This window comes from Oncorhynchus masou, chromosome 17, assembly GCF_036934945.1.
Source record: "Oncorhynchus masou masou isolate Uvic2021 chromosome 17, UVic_Omas_1.1, whole genome shotgun sequence".
Taxonomy (NCBI): Eukaryota; Metazoa; Chordata; class Actinopteri; order Salmoniformes; family Salmonidae; genus Oncorhynchus; species Oncorhynchus masou.
Genome location: NC_088228.1, coordinates 41,408,110 through 41,435,988, shown reverse-complemented (window position 1 = coordinate 41,435,988; position 27,879 = coordinate 41,408,110). Strand labels below are relative to the sequence as shown.

General features: G+C 48.5%; 1 protein-coding gene across 1 annotated transcript in view; it reads left to right on the top strand.

The window, feature by feature from the left end:
- Window positions 1–27,879, top strand: part of vwa5b2 (von Willebrand factor A domain containing 5B2) — a 57,006-nt gene that overhangs the window by 11,584 nt on the left and 17,543 nt on the right. The window contains 12 exon segments of the mRNA XM_064993389.1: window positions 279–422; window positions 592–807; window positions 8,086–8,311; window positions 8,448–8,605; window positions 13,179–13,310; window positions 13,439–13,563; window positions 13,777–13,953; window positions 20,738–20,848; window positions 21,920–22,122; window positions 26,990–27,104; window positions 27,309–27,494; window positions 27,594–27,810. Coding sequence (XP_064849461.1) covers window positions 284–422; window positions 592–807; window positions 8,086–8,311; window positions 8,448–8,605; window positions 13,179–13,310; window positions 13,439–13,563; window positions 13,777–13,953; window positions 20,738–20,848; window positions 21,920–22,122; window positions 26,990–27,104; window positions 27,309–27,494; window positions 27,594–27,810 — 2,005 coding nt within the window. The 5' untranslated portion in view covers window positions 279–283.

The window sequence follows — 27,879 nt, the reverse complement described above, 5'->3', positions numbered from 1 at the left end:
TCATTAAATATGGGGACCTTTAGCTGACATTCTGAAATAATTATCAGAGCTGATTTGAGACCAATGTTCTTTCCATCAATTGAGAGAAAGCCTAATTTAGAAGCACATAATTGGTCGAAGAACTTTCCATACTGTGCTTCTGATCCTTCCCCTTGATAAGGTTGGAAACTGAGGCCATTTGAATGCGCACACACACACATTACACACACGCAAACACACACACGCAAACACACACACACACATTGAACTCAAGGATTTTCTCTCTTCCTCACATCCAGAGACGATGGTTGGCCTGAGAAACCGGTCCACGTGGGCCCCACTTCTCCTCAAGGCCTCCTGCATCAAGTCCTGTGCCAACGGCTGCTCCCTTGGCATCACCGCGCATCTCACCTACGCCAACACAGACACCGAACCTGTGGAGGGTGAGGTCACACACTGATGTCATGGGGGGGGGGGGGGGATTTTGGGCCTTAGCAATCGGTTAGTCACATATCAAGCCACAACATCTATAGCCAGATCTAGTCTTGGTCTTGTGTCTGTTGTCCTTTATTCAATGCCCCCTGCACCTTCCCCTCACCCCTCTCCCCCTAGGTGTGTTTGTGTACCCGCTGGGGGAGAAGGAGGTGGTGGTGGGCTTTGAGGCGGTCATCGCCGGCCGCATGGTGGGAGTTCAGATCCAGAGTCGGGGGAAGCTGGAGGATTGTTGTCTGGACTGCTGCCCAGGATCGGGGCTCCACGGCCAATGTGGCAACGGACGGGAGTGGGGCTGCTGCGGGGCATCCAGCCTGGACATGCAGTGTACCAACGGTGAACAAAGGGGGGAAGGAGGGAGGGATAGATGGGAGTGGGGCTGCTGCCGGGGATCCAGCCTGGACATGCAGTGTACCAACGGTGAACAAAGGGGGGAAGGAGGGAGGGATAGATGGGAGTGGGGCTGCTGCGGGGGATCCAGCCTGGACATGCAGTGTACCAACGGTGAACAAAGGGGGGAAGGAGGGAGGGATAGATGGGAGTGGGGCTGCTGCCGGGGATCCAGCCTGGACATGCAGTGTACCAACGGTGAACAAAGGGGGGAAGGAGGGAGGGATAGATGGGAGTGGGGCTGCTGCGGGGGATCCAGCCTGGACATGCAGTGTACCAACGGTGAACAAAGGGGGAAGGAGGGAGGGATAGATGGGAGTGGGGCTGCTGCCGGGGATCCAGCCTGGACATGCAGTGTACCAACGGTGAACAAAGGGGGAAGGAGGGAGGGATAGATGGGAGTGGGGCTGCTGTGGGGGATCCAGCCTGGACATGCAGTGTACCAACGGTGAACAAAGGGGGAAGGAGGGAGGGATAGATGGGAGTGGGGCTGCTGCGGGGGATCCAGCCTGGACATGCAGTGTACCAACGGTGAACAAAGGGGGAAGGAGGGAGGGATAGATGGGAGTGGGGCTGCTGCGGGGGATCCAGCCTGGACATGCAGTGTACCAACGGTGAACAAAGGGGGAAGGAGGGAGGGATAGATGGGAGTGGGGCTGCTGCGGGGGATCCAGCCTGGACATGCAGTGTACCAACGGTGAACAAAGGGGGGAAGGAGGGAGGGATAGATGGGAGTGGGGCTGCTGCGGGGGATCCAGCCTGGACATGCAGTGTACCAACGGTGAACAAAGGGGGGAAGGAGGGAGGGATAGATGGGAGTGGGGCTGCTGCGGGGATCCAGCCTGGACATGCAGTGTACCAACGGTGAACAAAGGGGGAAGGAGGGAGGGATAGATGGGAGTGGGGCTGCTGCCGGGGATCCAGCCTGGACATGCAGTGTACCAACGGTGAACAAAGGGGGAAGGAGGGAGGGATAGATGGGAGTGGGGCTGCTGCGGGGGATCCAGCCTGGACATGCAGTGTACCAACGGTGAACAAAGGGGGAAGGAGAGAGGGATAGATGGGAGTGGGGCTGCTGCGGGGATCCAGCCTGGACATGCAGTGTACCAACGGTGAACAAAGGGGGGAAGGAGGGAGGGATAGATGGGAGTGGGGCTGCTGCCGGGGATCCAGCCTGGACATGCAGTGTACCAACGGTGAACAAAGGGGGAAGGAGGGAGGGATAGATGGGAGTGGGGCTACTGCGGGGGATCCAGCCTGGACATGCAGTGTACCAACGGTGAACAAAGGGGGAAGGAGGGAGGGATAGATGGGAGTGGGGCTGCTGTGGGGGATCCAGCCTGGACATGCAGTGTACCAACGGTGAACAAAGGGGGAAGGAGGGAGGGATAGATGGGAGTGGGGCTGCTGCGGGGATCCAGCCTGGACATGCAGTGTACCAACGGTGAACAAAGGGGGAAGGAGGGAGGGATAGATGGGAGTGGGGCTGCTGCGGGGCATCCAGCCTGGACATGCAGTGTACCAACGGTGAACAAAGGGGGAAGGAGGGAGGGATAGATGGGAGTGGGGCTGCTGTGGGGGATCCAGCCTGGACATGCAGTGTACCAACGGTGAACAAAGGGGGAAGGAGGGAGGGATAGATGGGAGTGGGGCTGCTGTGGGGGATCCAGCCTGGACATGCAGTGTACCAACGGTGAACAAAGGGGGAAGGAGGGAGGGATAGATGGGAGTGGGGCTGCTGCGGGGCATCCAGCCTGGACATGCAGTGTACCAACGGTGAACAAAGGGGGAAGGAGGGAGGGATAGATGGGAGTGGGGCTGCTGCGGGGGATCCAGCCTGGACATGCAGTGTACCAACGGTGAACAAAGGGGGAAGGAGGGAGGGATAGATGGGAGTGGGGCTGCTGCGGGGGATCCAGCCTGGACATGCAGTGTACCAACGGTGAACAAAGGGGGAAGGAGGGAGGGATAGATGGGAGTGGGGCTGCTGCCGGGGATCCAGCCTGGACATGCAGTGTACCAACGGTGAACAAAGGGGGAAGGAGGGAGGGATAGATGGGAGTGGGGCTGCTGCGGGGGATCCAGCCTGGACATGCAGTGTACCAACGGTGAACAAAGGGGGGAAGGAGAGAGGGATAGATGGGAGTGGGGCTGCTGTGGGGGATCCAGCCTGGACATGCAGTGTACCAACGGTGAACAAAGGGGGGAAGGAGGGAGGGATAGATGGGAGTGGGGCTGCTGCGGGGATCCAGCCTGGACATGCAGTGTACCAACGGTGAACAAAGGGGGGAAGGAGGGAGGGATAGATGGGAGTGGGGCTGCTGCGGGGGATCCAGCCTGGACATGCAGTGTACCAACGGTGAACAAAGGGGGGAAGGAGAGATGTACGGCAGAAGGGAAGGAGGGAGGGATAGATGGAGGGAAAGGATGAAGAGGGAGGGAAGGAGGAAGGAAGGAAGGTAGGGATGGAAGGAGGGAGGTAGAGATAGGGCTGGATGGATAGAAGGAGGGAAGGAGTGTATCAGAAGGTATTTTTCATTTCTAAAAGCTGGGGGCATAACCCACAGACAGCGGTGGAAAAAGTACCTATTTGTCATACTTGAGTAAAAGTAAAGATACCATAAAAGATAACGACTCAAGTGAAAGTGAAAATCACCCAATAAATACTTTAGTAAAAGTATTTGGTTTTAAATGTACTTTAGTGTCAAAAGGAAATGTAATCGCTAAAATATCCTTAAGTATCAAAGTAAAAGTATAAATCATTTCAAATTCCTCATATTAAGCAAACCAGACGGAACGATTTTCTTTATTTTTTGATTTATGGATAGCCAGGGGCACACTACAACACATCATCTACAAGCAAAGCATTTGTGTTTAGTGAATCTGCCAGATCAGAGTCAGTATAGATGACTGGGGACGCTCACCTGATAAGTGTGTGAATCAGACCATTTTCCTGTCCTGCTAAGCATTCAAAATGTACTTAGTACTTTTGGGTATCATTGAAATGTAAGGAGTAAAAAGTGTCAGGACCCGGTTACGAACCTGGGTCTCCGGAGTGAGAAACAGTCACTTAACCAACTGAGCCACGAATAGTCAGCAGAACCCAGAAGATGAGGCAGACACAGCAGTACTTAAGACGGTGTATTTAATAAAGTAAAAAGGAGAAGTCCTTCAATACAAAAAATGGCAAATCCAAAAGGTGGTAGGAATAGCACAAAAAAGCCTCAAGAGATACTCAAAAACAAAAACAGAATTCCACAAGAGCATCCACCGGAATCGACAAGAATACACAGAACACTAGGGCTGGGTGCTAACATACAAACACAGAGCCCAGAACTGAGGGAAACTAAGGGTTTAAATACAATCAGGGGAAACGAGGCACAGGTGCAAATAATAATGGGGAACAAGGGAAAAAACACAAGGTCAAAAAGCACAATGGGGGCATCTAGTGACCAAAACCCGGAACAACCCTGGCCAAATCCTGACAAAAAAGTACATTATTTTCTTCAGCAATGTAGTGGAGTAAAAGTAAAAGTTGTCAAAAATATAAAAGTAAAGTACAGCTATCCCATAAAAGTACTTAAGTTGTACTTTAAAGTATTTTTTACTTATGTACTTTTCACCACTGCCCACAGATTCTGTTTGGTCCTATTTCATGTTTTCCTTTCTCTAACTTTCACGAAGTAATCTTTAATCAGTAGAGAGACAACACAGGAACTCATGCACACCAGGGACTAAGGCACACCAGGGACTAAGGCACACCAGGGACTAAGGCACACCAGGGACTAAGGCACACCAGGGACTAAGGCACACCAGGGACTAAAGCACACCAGGGACTAAGGCACACCAGGGACTAAGGCACACCAGGGACTAAAGCACACCAGGGACTCAGGCAAAACCAGAGACTAAGGCACACCAGGGACTAAGGCACAACAGGGACTAAGGCACACCAGGGACTAAGGCACACCAGGGACTAAGGCACACCAGGGACTAAGGCACACCAGGGACTAAGGCACACCAGGGACTAAAGCACACCAGGGACTAAGGCACACCAGGGACTAAGGCACACCAGGGACTAAGGCACACCAGGGACTAAAGCACACCAGGGACTAAGGCACACCAGGGACTCAGGCACACCAGGGACTAAGGCACACCAGGGACTAAAGCACACCAGGGACTAAGGCACACCAGGTCTCCTCTGTGTGTCTGACCTGATTGGGAGTTTTCAAATACCACATCAGTCTCATTCCTGTTCCCCACCCCTTTGCTTCCCCTCTGCCTCCCAAGTCTCCCTCAGCTGCCATTCTATGTGATTGTTTTATTGATAGTTTTATTGGGCGGCAGGTAGCGCTTGGGTGTTGGGATAATAAAAGAAAGGCCGCTGGTTTGAATACCGAGCCGACAAGGTGTAACATCGGTAGATGTTGACCCTAATGTGCTCCAGGGGCGCCATACTACTATGTCTGACCCTGTAAAACAACACATTACACTACACCTATCATACTACTATGACTGACCCTGTAAAACAACACCTACCATACTACTATGACTGACCCTGTAAAACAACACCTATCATACTACTATGACTGACCTTGTAAAACAACACCTATCATACTACTATGACTGACTCTGTAAAACAACACCTATCATACTACTATGACCCTGTAAAACAACACCTACCATACTACTATGACTGACCCTGTAAAACAACACCTATCATACTACTATGACCCTGTAAAACAACACCTATCATACTACTATGACTGACCTTGTAAAACAACACCTATCATACTACTATGACTGACTCTGTAAAACAACACCTATCATACTACTGGCTGACCCTGTACAACAACACCTATCATACTACTATGACTGACCCTGTAAAACAACACCTATCATACTACTATGACTGACCCTGTAAGACAACACCTATCATACTACCATGACTGACCCTGTAGAACAACACCTATCATACTACTATGACTGACCCTGTAAACAACACCTACCATACTACTATGACTGACTCTGTAAAACAACACCTATCATACTACTATGACCCTGTAAAACAACACCTACCATACTACTATGACTGACCCTGTAAAACAACACCTATCGTACTACTATGACTGACCCTGTAAAACAACACCTATCATACTACTATGACTGACCCTGTAAAACAACACCTATCATACTACTATGACTGACCCTGTAAAACAACACCTACCATACTACTATGACTGACCCTGTAAACAACACCTACCATACTACTATGACTGACCCTGTAAAACAACACCTATCATACTACTATGACTGACCCTGTAAAACAACACCTATCATACTACTATGACTGACCCTGTAAAACAACACCTATCATACTACTATGACTGACCCTGTAAAACAACACCTATCATACTACTATGACTGACCCTGTAAAACAACACCTATCATACTACTATGACTGACCCTGTAAAACAACACCTATCGTACTACTATGACTGACCCTGTAGAACTACACCTACCATACTACTATGGCTGACCCTGTAGAACAACACATTTCACTGCACCTATTTGGTGTGTGACAGGAAACATTTTGATGCTAGGACAGCAGAGTCCCTGTTAGGACAGCAGAGTCCCTGCTAGGACAGAAGAGTCCCTGCTAGGACAGCAGAGTCCCTGTTAGGACAGCAGAGTCCCTGTTAGGACAGCAGAGTCCCTGCTAGGACAGCAGAGTCCCTGTTAGGACAGCAGAGTCTCTGCTAGGACAGCAGAGTCCCTGTTAGGACAGCAGAGTCTCTGCTAGGACAGCAGAGTCCCTGTTAGGACAGCAGAGTCCCTGCTAGGACAGCAGAGTCCCTGTTAGGACAGCAGAGTCCCTGTTAGGACAGCAGAGTCCCTGCTAGGACAGCAGAGTCCCTGTTAGGACAGCAGAGTCCCTGCTAGGACAGCAGAGTCCCTGTTAGGACAGCAGAGTCTCTGCTAGGACAGCAGAGTCCCTGTTAGGACAGCAGAGTCTCTGCTAGGACAGCAGAGTCCCTGCTAGGACAGCAGAGTCCCTGTTAGGACAGCAGAGTCCCTGCTAGGACAGCAGAGTCCCTGTTAGGACAGCAGAGTCTCTGCTAGGACAGCAGAGTCCCTGTTAGGACAGCAGAGTCTCTGTTAGGACAGCAGAGTCCCTGTTAGGACAGCAGAGTCCCTGTTAGGATAGCAGAGTCTCTGTTAGGACAGCAGAGTCCCTGTTAGGACAGCAGAGTCCCTGTTAGGACAGCAGAGTCCCTGCTAGGACAGCAGAGTCCCTGTTAGGACAGCAGAGTCTCTGTTAGGACAGCAGAGTCCCTGTTAGGACAGCAGAGTCTCTGTTAGGACAGCAGAGTCCCTGTTAGGACAGCAGAGTCCCTGTTAGGACAGCAGAGTCCCTGCTAGGACAGCAGAGTCCCTGTTAGGACAGCAGAGTCCCTGTTAGGACAGCAGAGTCCCTGTTAGGACAGCAGAGTCCCTGTTAGGACAGCAGAGTCCCTGTTAGGACAGCAGAGTCCCTGCCAATCTTCTGAAAGTGTCAAACTCTAACTCTTCAGCATCTTCAGCATCTATCACCATAATAAAGCTGTCTTACCCCCCTCCCCCCATCCCCTGTGACATGTGGTTGTTTCACCTATCTACTGCATTGTAAGATGAAGGCACTAACTGTAAGTAGCTCTGGATAAGTGTCTGCTAAACGACAGAAATGTAAAATTGTACCTAATACCCTGCTCATCCAAACCAGCCACTAAAAGAAATCAGTTAGGCTTTTATTAAAGAGTCTCAAGCTAATCCATTTAGTGAGACCGCCCACCCGGAGACATGCCATTAGTCTTCCTCTCGTTCAGAGAGACCTCCTACCTATCTCTGAACGTATCACAACACCCAGGCATGCATTCCTATTATGAATCCTGGAACTCTCTTTATAAATCACTTTGTAGGCTATACATTTAGATGCTTAGAACTTTAGAAGAGTAAAGAATCTCTACCAGAATAGAAATGCCCTTTATCTCATTCATTTGATTCATTTAACATAATGGTATAATCTTGTAGGATGGGGCAGAGGACTGAAGCTAAAAGGATTTGTCGTCTTGCCTCTTCGTGAAATGGCTTTCACTTAGTGTAAAAAATGTATTGACTTGAAGTGAATGTTAGGATTCTATTCAATCCATGGAACCATGCATTTTTATCTGAATCTCTGTCTTTTAGGCCATCTCATCCTAGATGAAGACTTGGAGCGAACCACCTTCGTCGTAGGCACCGGGGTCATTGGCTCGATGGACATAGTATCTGTCATCATAAGTACGACCGTGGAACTCCCCACCTTGAAGAGTGGCGCGATCCGCCTGGTCTACCCCACAGTACTCACTCCCATCGCCACAGGGCGGGTGACTGCAAGCAAAAGCGAAAATGGGGCGAAATCAGATGAAACAGGGTATTTCCCTCCTTGAAAATGATCTAAATGTTTGGTAGTTTGATGTCAATAAAATTCATTTCCACAAGTGCTGAAAAAACAACCAAAAGGTCATGTGTAATTCAAACTCTGGTGCTTCATATTCCCCTCCCCCCAGACCCACCAGTTGTTTTGGAGCCACCTCTGGGAAACAGGAGAGGGTTTTGGGTTCGGAGCAACAGTGTGCCCATGCCATCTTCACCAGCCCTGCCACCAACCTGGCACCCTATGAGCTCAACTTCCAGCTGCTGGTCCGAGGGGCATGCCTGCTGGCTGGTATACCCATATTATATACCCATCTATCGCCCCACATTTATTTACCCAGGAAGTTCCATTGATGTCAACATACCTCTTTCCCACGAAGTAGCTTTGCTATTGTAGCAAACAGCAGGGCAGGGAAGTGAACCAGGGTCACTGGCATGAAAGGCCCACGCATCATGCCAATAAGGTTAACCCATTTGGTGGTAATTGTAACTTGGTTCATATAGGCTTGATACACTGCCCCCTTAGAACAGAAAAGCACATTCCCGTGCTTCGGCCCCTCACAGCCCCCTCACACTTCTGGGCCGTGCAATTCCGATGGCCTTACCGCCGCCATCCCACTTTTGACACCAGTGTAGCAAACGGAAGGGCAAGGAAGCAAACCTGGGTCGCTGGTGTGAAAGGCAAACACCCTAGGCATCGTGCCACTTGGCTCATATAGCGAGGATCACTACAATATCATCCCTATCTCCTCCTGGTTTGGTGACGCAGAGTTCTTTGTGTACAGCAAACACTTGAGTGGGTGGGAGAAACAGCTCTTTCTATCTTTAGCCTGTCTCCTGTAATGATATAGTGACAGATACAAGTGGCCCTGGCTCTTATATCCCATAGTGATATATGAAATGGGTCTAGGGAGGCGGGACAATGAGCTCAGAGTGAGGCAGCCCAGGGACGGGGACAGAGTAAGGGAGCTGAGGAATGAAGGAGGTGGTGGGTGTGTTTGGAACAGGGCCAGGCTACTGTAACTGCACTGTGCAGCAGTCAAGATATTAGGTGGAGGGGAAATTAGGCTACTCAATCAGATTGGGCACTCGGAGGGCCTGTATGGGAGTGGAATCACTCCGGCCTGTCTGAGAGGGAGCGTACCCTTTCCCCAGCCCCTTCTTCTAGCTGGCCCCTACCCCTATCCCCTTCACCTAAGTGTTGTTGTTGAACTGGGCTTCTCTTGTCCCTTATCCCAGCTCCTTCCTCTAGCTGGCCCCTACCCCTATCCCCTATCCCCTTCACCTAAGTGTTGTTGTTGAACTGGGCTTCTCTTGTGCTTTTCCCCAGCCCCTTCCTCTAGCTGGCCCCTACCCCTATCCCCTATCCCCTTCACCTAAGTGTTGTTGTTGAACTGGGCTTCTCTTGTCCTTTTCCCCAGCCCCTTCCTCTAGCTGGCCCCTACCCCTATCCCCTATCCCCTTCACCTAAGTGTTGTTGTTGAACTGGGCTTCTCTTGTCCCTTTCCCCAGCTCCTTCCTCTAGCTGGCCCCTACCCCTAGCCCCTATCCCCTTCACCTAAGTGTTGTTGTTGAACTGGGCTTCTCTTGTCCCTTTCCCCAGCTCCTTCCTCTAGCTGGCCCCTACCCCTATCCCCTATCCCCTTCACCTAAGTGTTGTTGTTGAACTGGGCTTCTCTTGTCCTTTTCCCCAGCCCCTTCCTCTAGCTGGCCCCTACCCCTAGCCCCTATCCCCTTCACCTAAGTGTTGTTGTTGAACTGGGCTTCTCTTGTCCCTTTCCCCAGCCCCTTCCTCTAGCTGGCCCCTACCCCTATCCCCTATCCCCTTCACCTAAGTGTTGTTGTTGAACTGGGCTTCTCTTGTCCTTTTCCCCAGCTCCTTCCTCTAGCTGGCCCCTACCCCTATCCCCTATCCCCTTCACCTAAGTGTTGTTGTTGAACTGGGCTTCTCTTGTCCCTTTCTCCAGGTCTGGAAAGCCCTACCCCTATCCCCTATCCCCTTCACCTAAGTGTTGTTGTTGAACTGGGCTTCTCTTGTCCCTTTCCCCAGCCCCTTCTTCTAACTGGCCCCTACCCCTATCCCCTATCCCCTTCACCTAAGTGTTGTTGTTGAACTGGGCTTCTCTTGTCCCTTTCCCCAGCTCCTTCCTCTAGCTGGCCCCTACCCCTATCCCCTATCCCCTTCACCTAAGTGTTGTTGTTGAACTGGGCTTCTCTTGTCCTTTTCCCCAGCCCCTTCCTCTAGCTGGCCCCTACCCCTATCCCCTATCCCCTTCACCTAAGTGTTGTTGTTGAACTGGGCTTCTCTTGTCCCTTTCCCCAGCCACTTCCTCTAGCTGGCCCCTACTCCTATCCCCTATCCCCTTCACCTAAGTGTTGTTGTTGAACTGGGCTTCTCTTGTCCTTTTCCCCAGCTCCTTCCTCTAGCTGGCCCCTACCCCTATCCCCTATCCCCTTCACCTAAGTGTTGTTGTTGAACTGGGCTTCTCTTGTCCCTTTCCCCAGCCCCTTCTTCTAACTGGCCCCTACCCCTATCCCCTATCCCCTTCACCTAAGTGTTGTTGTTGAACTGGGCTTCTCTTGTCCCTTTTCCCCAGCCCCTTCCTCTAGCTGGCCCCTACCCCTATCCCCTATCCCCTTCACCTAAGTGTTGTTGTTGAACTGGGCTTCTCTTGTCCCTTTCCCCAGCTCCTTCCTCTAGCTGGCCCCTACCCCTATCCCCTATCCCCTTCACCTAAGTGTTGTTGTTGAACTGGGCTTCTCTTGTCCCTTTCCCCAGCTCCTTCCTCTAGCTGGCCCCTACCCCTATCCCCTATCCCCTTCACCTAAGTGTTGTTGTTGAACTGGGCTTCTCTTGTCCCTTTCCCCAGCTCCTTCCTCTAGCTGGCCCCTACCCCTAGCCCCTATCCCCTTCACCTAAGTGTTGTTGTTGAACTGGGCTTCTCTTGTCCCTTTCCCCAGCCCCTTCCTCTAGCTGGCCCCTACCCCTATCCCCTATCCCCTTCACCTAAGTGTTGTTGTTGAACTGGGCTTCTCTTGTCCCTTTCCCCAGCTCCTTCCTCTAGCTGGCCCCTACCCCTATCCCCTATCCCCTTCACCTAAGTGTTGTTGTTGAACTGGGCTTCTCTTGTCCCTTTCCCCAGCCCCTTCCTCTAGCTGGCCCCTACCCCTATCCCCTATCCCCTTCACCTAAGTGTTGTTGTTGAACTGGGCTTCTCTTGTCCCTTTCTCCAGGTCTGGAAAGCCCTACCCCTATCCCCTATCCCCTTCACCTAAGTGTTGTTGTTGAACTGGGCTTCTCTTGTCCCTTTCCCCAGCCCCTTCTTCTAACTGGCCCCTACCCCTATCCCCTATCCCCTTCACCTAAGTGTTGTTGTTGAACTGGGCTTCTCTTGTCCCTTTCCCCAGCTCCTTCCTCTAGCTGGCCCCTACCCCTATCCCCTATCCCCTTCACCTAAGTGTTGTTGTTGAACTGGGCTTCTCTTGTCCTTTTCCCCAGCCCCTTCCTCTAGCTGGCCCCTACCCCTATCCCCTATCCCCTTCACCTAAGTGTTGTTGTTGAACTGGGCTTCTCTTGTCCCTTTCCCCAGCCCCTTCCTCTAGCTGGCCCCTACTCCTATCCCCTATCCCCTTCACCTAAGTGTTGTTGTTGAACTGGGCTTCTCTTGTCCTTTTCCCCAGCTCCTTCCTCTAGCTGGCCCCTACCCCTATCCCCTATCCCCTTCACCTAAGTGTTGTTGTTGAACTGGGCTTCTCTTGTCCCTTTCCCCAGCCCCTTCCTCTAGCTGGCCCCTACCCCTATCCCCTTCACCTAAGTGTTGTTGTTGAACTGGGCTTCTCTTGTCCCTTTCCCCAGCCCTTTCCTCTAGCTGGCCCCTACCCCTATCCCCTATCCCCTTCACCTAAGTGTTGTTGTTGAACTGGGCTTCTCTTGTCCCTTTCTCCAGGTCTGGAAAGCCCTACCCCTATCCCCTATCCCCTTCACCTAAGTGTTGTTGTTGAACTGGGCTTCTCTTGTCCTTTTCCCCAGCCCCTTCCTCTAGCTGGCCCCTACCCCTATCCCCTATCCCCTTCACCTAAGTGTTGTTGTTGAACTGGGCTTCTCTTGTCCCTTTCTCCAGGTCTGGAAAGCCCTACCCCTATCCCCTTCACCTAAGTGTTGTTGTTGAACTGGGCTTCTCTTGTCCCTTTCTCCAGGTCTGGAAAGCCCTACCCCTATCCCCTTCACCTAAGTGTTGTTGTTGAACTGGGCTTCTCTTGTCCCTTTCCCCAGCCCCTTCCTCTAGCTGGCCCCTACCCCTCTCCCCTATCCCCTTCACCTAAGTGTTGTTGTTGAACTGGGCTTCTCTTGTCCCTTTCTCCAGGTCTGGAAAGCCCTACCCCTATCCCCTATCCCCTTCACCTAAGTGTTGTTGTTGAACTGGGCTTCTCTTGTCCCTTTCTCCAGCCCCTTCCTCTAGCTGGCCCCTACCCCTCTCCCCTATCCCCTTCACCTAAGTGTTGTTGTTGAACTGGGCTTCTCTTGTCCCTTTCCCCAGCCCCTTCCTCTAGCTGGCCCCTACCCCTATCCCCTTCACCTAAGTGTTGTTGTTGAACTGGGCTTCTCTTGTCCCTTTCCCCAGCCCCTTCCTCTAGCTGGCCCCTACCCCTATCCCCTATCCCCTTCACCTAAGTGTTGTTGTTGAACTGGGCTTCTCTTGTCCCTTTCTCCAGGTCTGGAAAGCCCTACCCCTATCCCCTTCACCTAAGTGTTGTTGTTGAACTGGGCTTCTCTTGTCCCTTTCTCCAGGTCTGGAAAGCCCTACCCCTATCCCCTTCACCTAAGTGTTGTTGTTGAACTGGGCTTCTCTTGTCCCTTTCTCCAGGTCTGGAAAGCCCTACCCATGCACTCAGGGCAGATGCAGACCCCAGCGCCCAGAGTGCTTCCTCCACCTACATCACCCTGGCACAGGAACACCCCTATGACAGACACATAGAGGTCATACTGCACCTCAGCGGTGAGAGAGACTGTCTGTGTGTGTGGTTGTGTGTGTGTGTGTGTGTGTGTGTGTGTCACAATTGTCTCTGATGGCCTCCTTCCTTATCTCACTGATCATGAGTTCTGTCCCCAAACTCTCTACTCCAGAGCCTCACAGCCCATTGGTCATCCTGGAGAGGGGTCGGCTCACCTTCAGCCAATACGAGCAGCAGATCTGTTCCCGCCGCGACTTCATTCGCTGTGCTCGCAAAGAGCTGGAACCAGAGAAGAAGGTGAGCTGGACTGAAAGCGAAACAATCAGTGGGCGCAAACGACAGTGTGTGTCTTCATTATATTTCCTTTAAACTATTTACCCAGTACCCAGCAAATAGCCTTTCATGTCCTTATAATACATCTATACCTTATTTGGACGAACACACAGTTATATTCTGTCTGTATATGTTTTTATTGTCTAATAAATTCTATCATTCAATCCTCCTGTACAGTTGGAGTTTGTGAGAAAGCGGTACCACAAGGACATCCTGAGCAGCCCGGTCCTGATGCTCAACTTCTGTCCTGACCTGCTGTCTGAGCCTCCAGAGCTGCACCGTGCCACCAGGGAACTGGTCTTCCTCATTGACCGCAGCGGCAGCATGAGCGGCAGCAACATCCACCGCATCAAGGTGATGATGGAGAAAACACATAGTGAAGAGGATAACATGCATCGTAGACAAATACATTTAATTAAACTTAAAAATGCCCTGTCTCAGGTCAGTTAGGATCACCAATTTGTTTTAAGAATGTGAAATGTCAGAATAAAAGTAGAGAAAATGACTTATTTAAGCTTTTATTTCTTTCATCACATTCCCAGTGGGTCATACGTTTACATGCACTCAATTAGTATTTGGTAGCATTGCCTTTAAATTGTTCAACTTGGGTCAAACAATTTGGGTAGCCTTCCACAAGCTTCCAACAATAAATTGGGTAAATTTTGGCCCATTCTTCCTGACAGAGCTGGTGTAACTGAGTCAGGTTTGTAGGCCTCCTTTCTCGCACACGCTTCTGACCACAAATTTTCTATACGATTAAGGTTAGGGCTTTGTGATGGCCACTCCAATACCTTGACTTTGTTGTCCTTAAGCCATTTTGCCACAACTTTGGAAGTATGCTTGGGGTCATTGTCCATTTGGAAGACCCATTTGCGACCAAGCTGTAAATTCCTGACTGATGTCTTGAGATGTTGTATCAATATATCCACATCATTTTCCTACCTCATGATGCCATCTATTTTGTGAAGTGCACCGGTCCCTCTTGCAGCAAAGCAACCCCACAACATGATGCTGCCACCCCCGTGCTTCACTGTTGGGATGATGTTCTTCGGGTTTGTAAGCCTCCCCCTTGCAAGCCTACAATCTTTTCCCCCATGTGCAGTTGTAAACCGTAGTCTGGCTTTTTTATGGTGGTTTTGGAGCAGTGGCTTCTTCCTTGCTGACCGGCCTTTCAGGTTATGCTTATATAGGACTCGTTTTACTGTGGATATTGTCAGGACCCGGTTACGAACCTGGGTCTCCGGAGTGAGAAACAGTCACTTAACCAACTGAGCCACGAATAGTCAGCAGAACCCAGAAGATGAGGCAGACACAGCAGTACTTAAGACGGTGTATTTAATAAAGTAAAAAGGAGAAGTCCTTCAATACAAAAAATGGCAAATCCAAAAGGTGGTAGGAATAGCACAAAAAAGCCTCAAGAGATACTCAAAAACAAAAACAGAATTCCACAAGAGCATCCACCGGAATCGACAAGAAAACACAGAACACTAGGGCTGGGTGCTAACATACAAACACAGAGCACAGAACTGAGGGAAACTAAGGGTTTAAATACAATCAGGGGAAACGAGGCACAGGTGCAAATAATAATGGGGAACAAGGGAAAAAACATAAGGTCAAAAAGCACAATGGGGGCATCTAGTGACCAAAACCCGGAACAACCCTGGCCAAATCCTGACAGAATCCCCCCCCTAGGAACGGCTCCTGACGTTCCTACCAGCTCTCTCAGGGTGGAGGGCCCTGAACTGACGAATGAGGTCAGGGTCCAGGATGTCTTTGGCAGGAACCCAGGAGCGCTCCTCGGGACCGTAGCCTTCCCAGTCCACCAGATACTGCCAGGACCGCTGCACCCGGCGGGAATCCAGTATCCGATGGACGGTATAAGCCGGCTGGCCTCCAATGACACGAGGCGGAGGGGGAGGTCTGTCTGCCGGGACAAGGGGAGAAAAAACAACAGGTTTTAACAATGAAATGTGAAATGTGGGATTAATCTTAAGGGATCTGGGGTGAATTCACCAATTTGTAAGTCGCTCTGGATAAGAGCGTCTGCTAAATGACTTAAATGTAAATGTAATGTAAATGTGTAGGCGATAAGAAACTGGGTTAACTCTCCTGGCAACACTGAAGGGACCGATGTATTTTTGGGACAGCTTGCGAGACTCCACCCGTAGAGGTAAGTCTCTTGTGGAGAGCCAGACTCTCTGGCCGGGGCGCAGGGTAGGCCCGGGACGGCGACGTCTGTTGGCTTGTTGTTGGTACCTCTGTGAGGAACGCATAAGATTAAGACGGGTCTTCCTCCAGCGTCTGACGAACTTCAAGGCTGAAGGCACTCTGACTTCTGCCTCCTGGTCCGGGAACAATGGAGGAGCATAGCCAAACTGACACTCGTGCGGGGACATACCAGTGGAGGAGGAGCGCAAGGTGTTGTGCGCGTATTCTGCCCAAACAATAAAGGATGACCATGTGGACGGGTTGTCACGAGTCATACATCGGAGGGTGGTTTCCAGCTCTTGATTCATCCTCTCTGTTTGGCCGTTGGACTCCGGATGGTACCCTGAAGATAGACTGGCAGAAGCCCCCATAAGTTGGCAGAAGGCCTTCCAAAACCTTGAGGCGAACTGGGGACCTCTGTCAGAAACCATATCTTGAGGAATGCCGAAGACTCGGAACACATGATTAATTACCAACTCAGCCGTTTCCTTGGCAGAAGGTAACTTAGTCAGAGGGAGGAACCTGGCCGCCTTTGAAAACCTGTCGATTATGACTAGGATAGTAGTATTGCCATGGGATGGAGGAAGTCCAGTAATAATGTCCAATGAGATATGGGACCAGGGTCTGTGGGGAACAGGTAAAGGGTGAAGGAGTCCTTGAGGGCGGAGGTGAGAAGATTTGCCCTGGCAGCACACAGGACAGGCATTGACGAAAGTGGCAACGTCTTCTCTTATGGTAGGCCACCAGAACTTACGCTGGATGAACTCCAAGGTGCGACCTACGCCCGGATGACAGGTGAGGCGAGAGGAGTGCCCCCACAGAAGGACCTGAGTCCTCACTGCCTTGGGGACAAACAACCGATTGGCAGGACCTCCTTTCGGGTCCAGTTCGCTAGCTTGAGCACGTCTCACGGTATCCTCAACTTGCCACGAGATCGGAGCCACAATCTTAGCAGCAGGAAGGACAGGCATGTCCGTGTCATCTCGAATGGCAGGAGCGTAGACTCGGGACAGGGCAACCGGTTTGAGATTCTTCGACCCGGGCCGATAGGTGAGGATAAACTGGAATCGATTGAAGAAAAGATACCATCTAGCTTGTCTAGAGTTCAACCGCTTCGCCTGCTGGATATACTCCAGATTTTTGTGGTCCGTAAGCACTTGAAACGGGTGAGAAGCCCCCTCGAGCCAGTGTCTCCATTCCTTCAATGCCATCTTAACCGCTAGGAGTTCACGATCCCCCACATCGTAGTTCCTCTCAGTCGGGGTAAGCCGGTGTGAGAAGAAAGCGCACGGATGAAGCTTCTTGTCTTCACCCCTCTGAGACAGGACAGCTCCAACACCAACCTCTGATGCGTCTACCTCCACCACAAATGGTTCATCCGTAGTCGGTAGTATCAGGATGGGAGAGAGAGAACGCGCTGCTTGAGTCCTTGGAAGGCCGTCTCAGCTTCTCTTCCCCACAAAAACCTTGCATTGCCACCCTTGGTTAAAGCTGAGAGAGGGGCTGCCACCAAGCTGAAGTTCTTGATGAACTTGCGGTAAAAGTTTGTGAAGCCCAGGAAACGCTGAACTTCCTTAACAGATTTGGGGGTGGGCCAATCCGCTACCGCCCCTATCTTCCTGGGGTCCATTTGGACTCGACCGGGTTCCACTACAAATCCCAGGAATTGTACTCGGGATGAATGGAATTCACATTTTTCCGGCTTAACGTACAGATGGCTGTCCAGGAGGCGTTTGAGTACTTGTCTGACATGCTTAGTGTGTTCTTGAAGGGAGCTCGAAAAGATGAGGATGTCATCCAAGTAAACGAACACAAATATGTTAAGCATATCCCTAAGCACATCGTTTATGAGCGCTTGGAACACCGCTGGGGCGTTGGTCAGGCCGAAGGGCATCACCAAGTATTCATAGTGACCAGTAGGCGTGTTGAAAGCGGTCTTCCACTCGTCACCAGGTCTGATCCGCACAAGATGGTATGCGTTCCGCAGGTCAAGCTTAGTGAAAACAACTGCTTCCTGGAGCAGCTCGAAGGCTGTGGCCATAAGGGGTAGCGGGTAACGGTTACGGACGGTTATGGCATTGAGTCCCCGGTAGTCGATGCAAGGACGTAATCCACCGTCTTTCTTGGCCACAAAGAAAAAACCCTGCTCCCGCCGGGAGGTGGATGGACGCATGAGGCCTGCTTCCAGAGCGTCCTTGATGTAGGTATCCATAGCAGCTCGTTCGGGTGGAGATGGGGAAAAGATCCGACCCCTGGGGGCAAGTGCCCGGAAACAGGTCGATGGGGCAATCGTAAGGTCTATGGGGTGGTAGCATGGTGGCCCTCTGTTTGCTAAACACCAGTTTGAGGTCATGGTAACACTCGGGAACTCGGGTCAGGTCGATGGATTCTAAAGACTCGGGAGTAGAACTCTGGGAATTCTGGAAAATACAAGTAGCTTGGCACGTAGGACCCCACTGCTTGATAGTGCCCACAGACCAGTCGATGTGAGGGTTATGGCTGTGAAGCCAGGGGTATCCAAGGACGAGAGGGAACTCGGAACAGGAGATCAAATGAAAGTTCATCAATTCCTGGTGTTGTGAAACTGAAAGTCGCAAGGATGTAGTGACATGAGTGACAAGTCCAGATCCCAAAGTGCTTCCATCCAATGTAGTGACCCTAATGGGTTCACTTAGAGGTTCAGAGGGAACGCCATTCTCCTTCGCCCAGACACCATCCATGAAGTTACCTGCGGCTCCAGAGTCTACCAAGGCTTGAAGGTGAAGCTTGTGGTTGTCCCAGGAGAGGGTGACTGGAATGAGCAGACGGGAGTTGGACGGATGGGAGGAGGTTATGTTTCCCGTTACAGTTCCCCCGGTCTGTACGGGACAGAGCGTTTCCCTGGAGCCCGGGACACGTGGAACGGAAATGGCCCGGTTTGCCGCAATATAGACAGCGTCGCTCCCTCATCCGGCGGTCTCTCTCAGCCTGGGAGATGCGTCCAATCTGCATGGGTTCCGATGGAGCCAGCGAGGATAAAGGTGGGGACTCGGAGCTGGAACTGATAGGGGCTAGAGGTCTACGGTTGAGTTCTCTCTCTCTCAGACGCTGGTCAATGCGTGAGGCCAACTTGATCAGGGACTCGAGATTGTCCGGTGGTTCCCGAGTGGCCAGTTCATCTTGGATAGTGTCGGAAAGGCCTTTCAGAAAGCACACCGTGAGCGCCTCGTTGTTCCAGCCACTCGCTGCTGCCACCGTGCGGAACTGGATGGCATAGTCCGTCACGCTGCGCCAACCTTGATGGAGAGTCAGGAGCTGTTTGGCTGAGTCAGAACCACTGCTTGGGCCTTGAAACACTCGTTTGAATTCCTCAAAGGCAGAGTAGCTGGCACAGCAGGAACTATGGGCATCCCACACAGCAGTAGCCCAGGCCAGGGCTTTTTCCGACAGCAGGGTGATGATATAAGCGATCTTAGACCGGTCGGTGGGAAACGACGAGGGTTGTAGCTCAAAGGAGAGAGAACATTGGGTGAGAAAACCTTTACAAGCACTTGGATCACCTGAGAACCGTTGGCGAGGTGGAAGACGAGGTTCAGCCAGGGGGTTAACTGCCATGGGTACGTGAATCTGAGGTACTGGAACGGGAACTGTTGCCGGGGTAAGACGATCAGATATTTGCTTAATGGAAGTCAGCATCTCCGACAGAAGATGAGAATGTCTAGCCATTAAGGCCTCTTGCTGAACCAGGGCGGCTTCGTGGCGTTGGACAGTCTCCTGGTGGTGGGACAGCATGGCAAAACGGTCCTGGGAACTGGCTGCCTCTGGGTTCATTTTTGGCTCTGTGTTTCTGTCAGGACCCGGTTACGAACCTGGGTCTCCGGAGTGAGAAACAGTCACTTAACCAACTGAGCCACGAATAGTCAGCAAAACCCAGAAAATGAGGCAGACACAGCAGTACTTAAGACGGTGTATTTAATAAAGTAAAAAGGAGAAGTCCTTCAATACAAAAAATGGCAAATCCAAAAGGTGGTAGGAATAGCACAAAAAAGCCTCAAGAGATACTCAAAAACAAAAACAGAATTCCACAAGAGCATCCACCGGAATCGACAAGAAAACACAGAACACTAGGGCTGGGTGCTAACATACAAACACAGAGCACAGAACTGAGGGAAACTAAGGGTTTAAATACAATCAGGGGAAAAAGAGGCACAGGTGCAAATAATAATGGGGATCAAGGGAAAAAACATAAGGTCAAAAAGCACAATGGGGGCATCTAGTGACCAAAACCCGGAACAACCCTGGCCAAATCCTGACAGATATAGATACTTTTGTACCTGTTTCCTCCAGTATCTTCACAAGGTCCTTTGCTGTTGTTCTGTGATTGATTTGCACTTCTCTCACCAAAGTACGTTCATCTCTAGGAGACAGAACGCGTCTCCTTTCTGAGCGGTATGACGGCTGTGTGGTCCCTAGGTGTTTATACTTGCGTACTATTGTTTGTACAGATGAACGTGGTACCTTCAGGCGTTTGTAAATTGCTCCCAAGGATGAACCAGACTTGTGGAGGTCTACATTTTTTTTATGAGGTCTTGGCTGATTTCTTTTGATATTCCCATGATGTCAAGCAAAGAGGCACTGAGTTTGAAGGTAGGCCATGAAATACATCCACAGGTACACCTCCAGTTGACTCAAATGATGTCAATTAGCCTATCAGAAGCGTCTAAAGCCATGACATAATTTTCTGGACTTTTCCAAGCTGTGCCAAGCTGTGCTTCTGGTTACGACAGTGCAGTAATATCTAACAAGTAATCCAACAACTACCTAATACACACAAATCTAAAGGGGTGAATGAGAATATGTACATGTAAATATATGGATGAGCGATGGCCGAGCGACATAGGCAAGGTGCAATAGATGGTATACTAAACCCATGTCTACTTCCTGTCCCAAGGAACCAATGGTGGTAGCTCTGAAGAGTCTTCCTCCAGGTACCATGCTCAACATCATAGGCTTCGGCACCACCATCAAAGCCCTGTTCACCACCAGCAAGCTCTGCACAGATGTAAGTACTACGTCAGAGCTCAAAGGAATAGTTCACCCTAAAAAGTCAATTATGCATTAAGAGAAATCTGCAGGGCTCAATCGCCAAATGAATGTGAAGTATACTGTGTAACCTTGACAATGGGTCTCCATTTGCCGAGCAACCATGAGCTTCCATCCAACCTTACATGTATGAAGATCTACAAACCATGTTAAAGTGAAGAGCTTAACATGCTCAGTCAGACAAGGTGTTCTCAGCAGGACTGTGATGAACTTTAAAAAAGAAATCACTTGTGGACCTTCTGTCCTGTCCCCCTCTCTGTTCCACCTCATTCAGAGTCCAGGTCAGCTCACACCAGGGTTGCCCTAGCAGCTGAGTATCAGGTTTTAGCCAGACCAGGGCTGTGCAAGGACAAACAGCAGTTAAACGACACATGGTGACCTTTCATGCACATTACAATGAGAAAAACGAGGATGAGCAATAGCCACCTAACCTGTTCTCTCTCCCTCTCCCTCTGTCTGGTTTAATTAATCACAGATTGTCATGGGTGTTTGTGTCCCCTTTGTGATGTGGGTTTAGGCAGGTGCAGGTGCTGAAGGTGGGTGACCTACACTGTTCATGTTGTTCAATGATGGTCTACTATGGGCTTTGTTACGTTTGTATTCCCTTACAGATTGGACAGGGCTTGATTACATTCTAACGTCAATAGAAATATAGGATTATGTCTGTTTTATTCCAATTCAAATCAATTGAGCTCTTCCAATGTTTACATATCAAACAATAGGAAGGTATTTACCCCGTTCTACCAGACAGATAACAAGAGATTTATTCAAACTCGTAAGTGCCCCTCATTTCTCCTCGCCCAATCTGATGCATATCATACTATCCCTCTGTCAATTATTTAGTGTACAGTAGATGTATGCTACCCTTAAGTTGTTATGCCCCCTCATTGATGAAATTAATTAGAAGAATAGTTTGGTGATCATACACTGCTTATCTAACGTGTCCATCAATATGAACCAATAGGCTGTAATCCTACCTGTCCCTCCCTTCCCCTATCCCTTACTCTCCGCTCTGCTCCCCTCTCCCCAGGTGACCTTGGCACAGTCCTGTGAGTACATCCACAAGATGAGGGCTGACATGCGGGAAACCAACCTGCTGGGGGCGCTGTCCTGGGTGTATCAGCAGCCTGCGCAGCGCTCCTGCCCCCGCCAGGTGTTCATCATCACCGACGGCAGCGTCAGCAGTGTGGGCAAGGTGCTGGAGCTGGTCCGCAGGAACACTTGTGCTGCCAGGTATTGTTTGCTGGTAGAATGAGTAGGAATGGGATCATTTAGCCTTTAAAACCTACTGTGGTGATCAAAAGTGGTACTGTAGGTTCAACCCTGAATATTGTGGTAATAAAGTGTGTCGCTGTAAGTCTGTGTGTTTGGAAGGAGAGAGAGCAAGAAAGAGAGAGAGTTAGAAAGAGAGTGGCTGATGCAGTATGAAGTATCAGATATAAGAAGGTTAGAAAAGAGAGAGTTAGAAAGAGAGTGGCTGATGCAGTATGAAGTATCAGATATAAGAAGGTTAGAAAAGAGAGAGTCAGAAAGAGAGTGGCTGATGCAGTATGAAGTATCAGATATAAGAAGGTTAGAAAAAAATTAGAAAGAGAGTGGCTGATGCAGTATGAAGTATCAGATATAAGAAGGTTAGAAAAGAGAGAGTCAGAAAGAGAGTGGCTGATGCAGTATGAAGTATCAGATATAAGAAGGTTAGAAAAGAGAGTCAGAAAGAGAGTGGCTGATGCAGTATGAAGTATCAGATATAAGAAGGTTAGAAAAGAGAGAGAAAGAGAGTGGCTGATGCAGTATGAAGTATCAGATATAAGGTTAGAAAAGAGAGAGAAAGAGAGTGGCTGATGCAGTATGAAGTATCAGAGATAAGAAGGTTAGAAAAGAGAGAGAAAGAGAGTGGCTGATGCAGTATGAAGTATCAGATATAAGAAGGTTAGAAAAGAGAGAGAAAGAGAGTGGCTGATGCAGTATGAAGTATCAGATATAAGAAGGTTAGAAAAGAGAGAGTCAGAAAGAGAGTGGCTGATGCAGTATGAAGTATCAGATATAAGAAGGTTAGAAAAGAGAGAGAAAGAGAGTGGCTGATGCAGTATGAAGTATCAGATATAAGAAGGTTAGAAAAGAGAGAGAGAGAAAGAGAGTGGCTGATGCAGTATGAAGTATCAGATATAAGAAGGTTAGAAAAGAGAGAGAAAGAGAGTGGCTGATGCAGTATGAAGTATCAGATATAAGAAGGTTAGAAAAGAGAGAGAAAGAGAGTGGCTGATGCAGTATGAAGTATCAGATATAAGAAGGTTAGAAAAGAGAGAGTTAGAAAGTGAGTGGCTGATGCAGTATGAAGTATCAGATATAAGAAGGTTAGAAAAGAGAGAGAGAGAGAGTGGCTGATGCAGTATGAAGTATCAGATATAAGAAGGTTAGAAAAGAGAGAGTCAGAAAGAGAGTGGCTGATGCAGTATGAAGTATCAGATATAAGACGGTTAGAAAAGAGAGAGAAAGAGAGTCGCTGATGCAGTATGAAGTATCAGATATAAGAAGGTTAGAAAAGAGAGAGAAAGAGAGTGGCTGATGCAGTATGAAGTATCAGATATAAGAAGGTTAGAAAAGAGAGAGTCAGAAAGAGAGTGGCTGATGCAGTATGAAGTATCAGATATAAGAAGGTTAGAAAAGAGAGTCAGAAAGAGAGTGGCTGATGCAGTATGAAGTATCAGATATAAGAAGGTTAGAAAAGAGAGAGTCAGAAAGAGAGTGGCTGATGCAGTATGAAGTATCAGATATAAGAAGGTTAGAAAAGAGAGAGAAAGAGAGTGGCTGATGCAGTATGAAGTATCAGATATAAGAAGGTTAGAAAAGAGAGAGAAAGAGAGTGGCTGATGCAGTATGAAGTATCAGATATAAGAAGGTTAGAAAAGAGAGAGTTAGAAAGAGAGTGGCTGATGCAGTATGAAGTATCAGATATAAGACGGTTAGAAAAGAGAGAGAAAGAGAGTGGCTGATGCAGTATGAAGTATCAGAGATAAGAAGGTTAGAAAAGAGAGAGAAAGAGAGTGGCTGATGCAGTATGAAGTATCAGAGATAAGAAGGTTAGAAAAGAGAGAGAAAGAGAGTGGCTGATGCAGTATGAAGTATCAGATATAAGAAGGTTAGAAAAGAGAGAGTCAGAAAGAGAGTGGCTGATGCAGTATGAAGTATCAGATATAAGAAGGTTAGAAAAGAGAGAGTCAGAAAGAGAGTGGCTGATGCAGTATGAAGTATCAGATATAAGACGGTTAGAAAAGAGAGAGAAAGAGAGTGGCTGATGCAGTATGAAGTATCAGAGATAAGAAGGTTAGAAAAGAGAGAGAAAGAGAGTGGCTGATGCAGTATGAAGTATCAGATATAAGAAGGTTAGAAAAGAGAGAGTCAGAAAGAGAGTGGCTGATGCAGTATGAAGTATCAGATATAAGAAGGTTAGAAAAGAGAGAGTTAGAAAGAGAGTGGCTGATGCAGTATGAAGTATCAGATATAAGACGGTTAGAAAAGAGAGAGAAAAGAGAGTGGCTGATGCAGTATGAAGTATCAGATATAAGACGGTTAGAAAAGAGAGAGAAAGAGAGTGGCTGATGCAGTATGAAGTATCAGATATAAGAAGGTTAGAAAAGAGAGAGAAAGAGAGTGGCTGATGCAGTATGAAGTATCAGATATAAGAAGGTTAGAAAAGAGAGAGAAAGAGAGTGGCTGATGCAGTATGAAGTATCAGATATAAGAAGGTTAGAAAAGAGAGAGTCAGAAAGAGAGTGGCTGATGCAGTATGAAGTATCAGATATAAGAAGGTTAGAAAAGAGAGAGTCAGAAAGAGAGTGGCTGATGCAGTATGAAGTATCAGATATAAGACGGTTAGAAAAGAGAGAGAAAGAGAGTGGCTGATGCAGTATGAAGTATCAGAGATAAGAAGGTTAGAAAAGAGAGAGAAAGAGAGTGGCTGATGCAGTATGAAGTATCAGATATAAGAAGGTTAGAAAAGAGAGAGTCAGAAAGAGAGTGGCTGATGCAGTATGAAGTATCAGATATAAGAAGGTTAGAAAAGAGAGAGTTAGAAAGAGAGTGGCTGATGCAGTATGAAGTATCAGATATAAGACGGTTAGAAAAGAGAGAGAAAGAGAGTGGCTGATGCAGTATGAAGTATCAGATATAAGAAGGTTAGAAAAGAGAGAGAAAGAGAGTGGCTGATGCAGTATGAAGTATCAGAGATAAGAAGGTTAGAAAAGAGAGAGTTAGAAAGAGAGTGGCTGATGCAGTATGAAGTATCAGATATAAGAAGGTTAGAAAAGAGAGAGTCAGAAAGAGAGTGGCTGATGCAGTATGAAGTATCAGATATAAGCCACACCCATTAATCCCACTAATTGCTTCCCTCTGCAGTTACTGCCACGCCACTCTGGTCTAGTCTGCACCCCCCCCCCCCCTTTCCAGCTCCCTGGGCATTGTGCAACAATAACTCCATTTATCCTTCATTAGTATTCTACTGTTAGCCCAGCTATCCCCGACAGCACACTGGTTTTGTTAGAGAAGATGATGGAGGTACGTAGGGAGCGGTCAAATTACAAATGTGATTCCAACCTCTAACCCTAGCCCACGTGTGTGTGTGTGTGTGTGTGTGTGTGTGTGTGTGTGTGTGTGTGTGTGTGTGTGTGTGTGTGTGTGTGTGTGTGTGTGTGTGTGTGTGTGTGTGTGTGTGTGTGTGTTTGTGTGTGTGTGTGTGTGTATTGATATTCATGTGGGACGATGAGTCTGCCCTGCCAGACAGACAGACGTAGCTGAATTCAGAGCAGAGCAACACACTGTCCGTCACTTGGCTTTTTCAATTAGTCTGTGGCCCTTTCAGCCATTCAATTAGTGAAATGCCATTTGATTCCTCTCAGTGTTGTGTTCAACACTGCTGTGTGTAGCTAATAACTCAGGTTTAGATGCGAAGGACACAGTAAGTCCATCATAGATCTCCTGGTTTTAAAGTCCCTAACTAATAAATCTGTCTAAATTTGCGACAGTCTCTCTCTCTCAACTGAATAAGAGGTTATTTTACAGTTTTTCTCAATTGCTAAAACACAATTTCTGAAACCTTGCTCCATTTCCTGAAAACATTAAACACAAAACCTCATCTTCATCAAAACCTCATCTTCAAGCACTATTTACATAAACCTCTGACTCCTCTTACAAAATGAAACATTCGCCTCAAAACAGTTTGACCTGTGTTCAAAATCAAACACTGCTCTCAAATCATAAACAAAGTGATCAAAATGATATACACTCTCAAGCAGTCAGTAAACAATACACCAAAAAATAGAAAACACATCGTTCAAAACATACAATTCTCAGGGAGAAGTACATTTTTAATCAAAATAAATATTCCTATATTTCCGTCATTGTCCTTTTATGAACGACAACATGTTCTATCATAGTAGCTCAAAATTGATCAGAAATTACTACTCTGCTTTGCTCTTTTGTTTTTTGTTCTTCCTCCTCCTTGTACCCCTATTTTTACAGTACTGTACCCTGTATCTCACAAACTTGTCCTTTGTCTCCGTGATACTGTAATTCTTGTTCTTTGTTGATATGAACCTGCAACCAGTCAAAATCTATTGAGCAGTCAGTACTGTTAATAAATGGAAAGCACAATGTTCACGGACATACAATTTGTCCATTGTACAGTATACAGCCTACAATGTACTACAGTATCCATTCTCAGACCTTCTCCTTCCCACCTTCAACACCCTGTTTGCTCTCTGAACTGGCTTATATTGGTTGCGCCGCATCATTTGAAACAGGTTAAATCAATTTTGATTGGTTGTGTTGAATCAATGACATATGTTCTCTATTTGATTGTTGCCACTTGTGTGGAGGACATGTGCATTAGAGTGCAGAATGTGTTTTGAGAATGAGAATGTGTTTAGAGTTTTGCTGAAAAGTCTAAGTGAGATCTGCAAATTGTGTTTTATCATGTGAAATGGTTTAAGATATTGACAACAGACTGCATAATTAGCTAAATGAGCCCAGGCAACTGAGAACTTTGTTCAGCCAATGGGTTTTAGTGTTCTAGCAACTGAGAAAAACTGTATTATTATCCAAGGTGCTTTGGTCTTGGCCTGGGCCCCAGAGCCTGCAGGAGGCTCCTACAGGGCGTTGCCAAGGTGACAGGTGGAACCACAGAGTTCTTGGGTGATGAGGAGAGGCTGCAGCCCAAGGTGAGAAGCGACATCACTGTCCCCTAGTGGGGAAAGTAAACTATTAAAATAATTTAACTTTGGGGAAATACTGTAGTAGGCTACTGGGGACAAACACTCTACTCTAATATTCAAAGATTATTGCTTCCCTCCTCAACCTAAAAATTAAAACACATTTGAATCAACCTTTAACCCCCAATGTTTAACTAATCACTGATCCCTCAGCTGATAAAGTCCCTGAAGAAGGCCTTTGAGCCAGTCCTCACAGATGTACGTATAGACTGGTACCTGCCTGATAACATGGAGGCTCTCCTGTCACCCAATGAGATCCCTCCGCTTTACCCGGGGAATCGCCTGATTGGCTACTGTACCCTGTATGATGTGTCTAGCTTCAGAGGCAAGAAGACTGAGGTGAGTGTCCAACTATCCACTCTGGAAAGGCTTTCAAGTGTCCTGTCTTGTGGACAGCAAGTAAACTCAGTCCCTTCTCTTGCCTTGTGTGTTCTGTAGGGGCGTGGTCGGGGCTATAAAGGCTTGTCTCGGGGCTCGGTGGGCTCTGTGTTCGGCCTATCCAACGACGAGCTGTCCCCTCCCTCCGTGTCTGAGCTCCTCCCTCTGGTTACATCATCAGAAGGCGCAGACCTAGAGGAGGCGCTGAGGGAAATCTCCCGGGAAATCTCCTCAGAGTTCTCCTGTGCCAAAGACACCGACACTGGGACTAGTACAGGTGAAACACTGACACTCAAGAAATGACACGGTCACTCAGTTCCCTCAATCCAATACCTGTAAAGTTCCT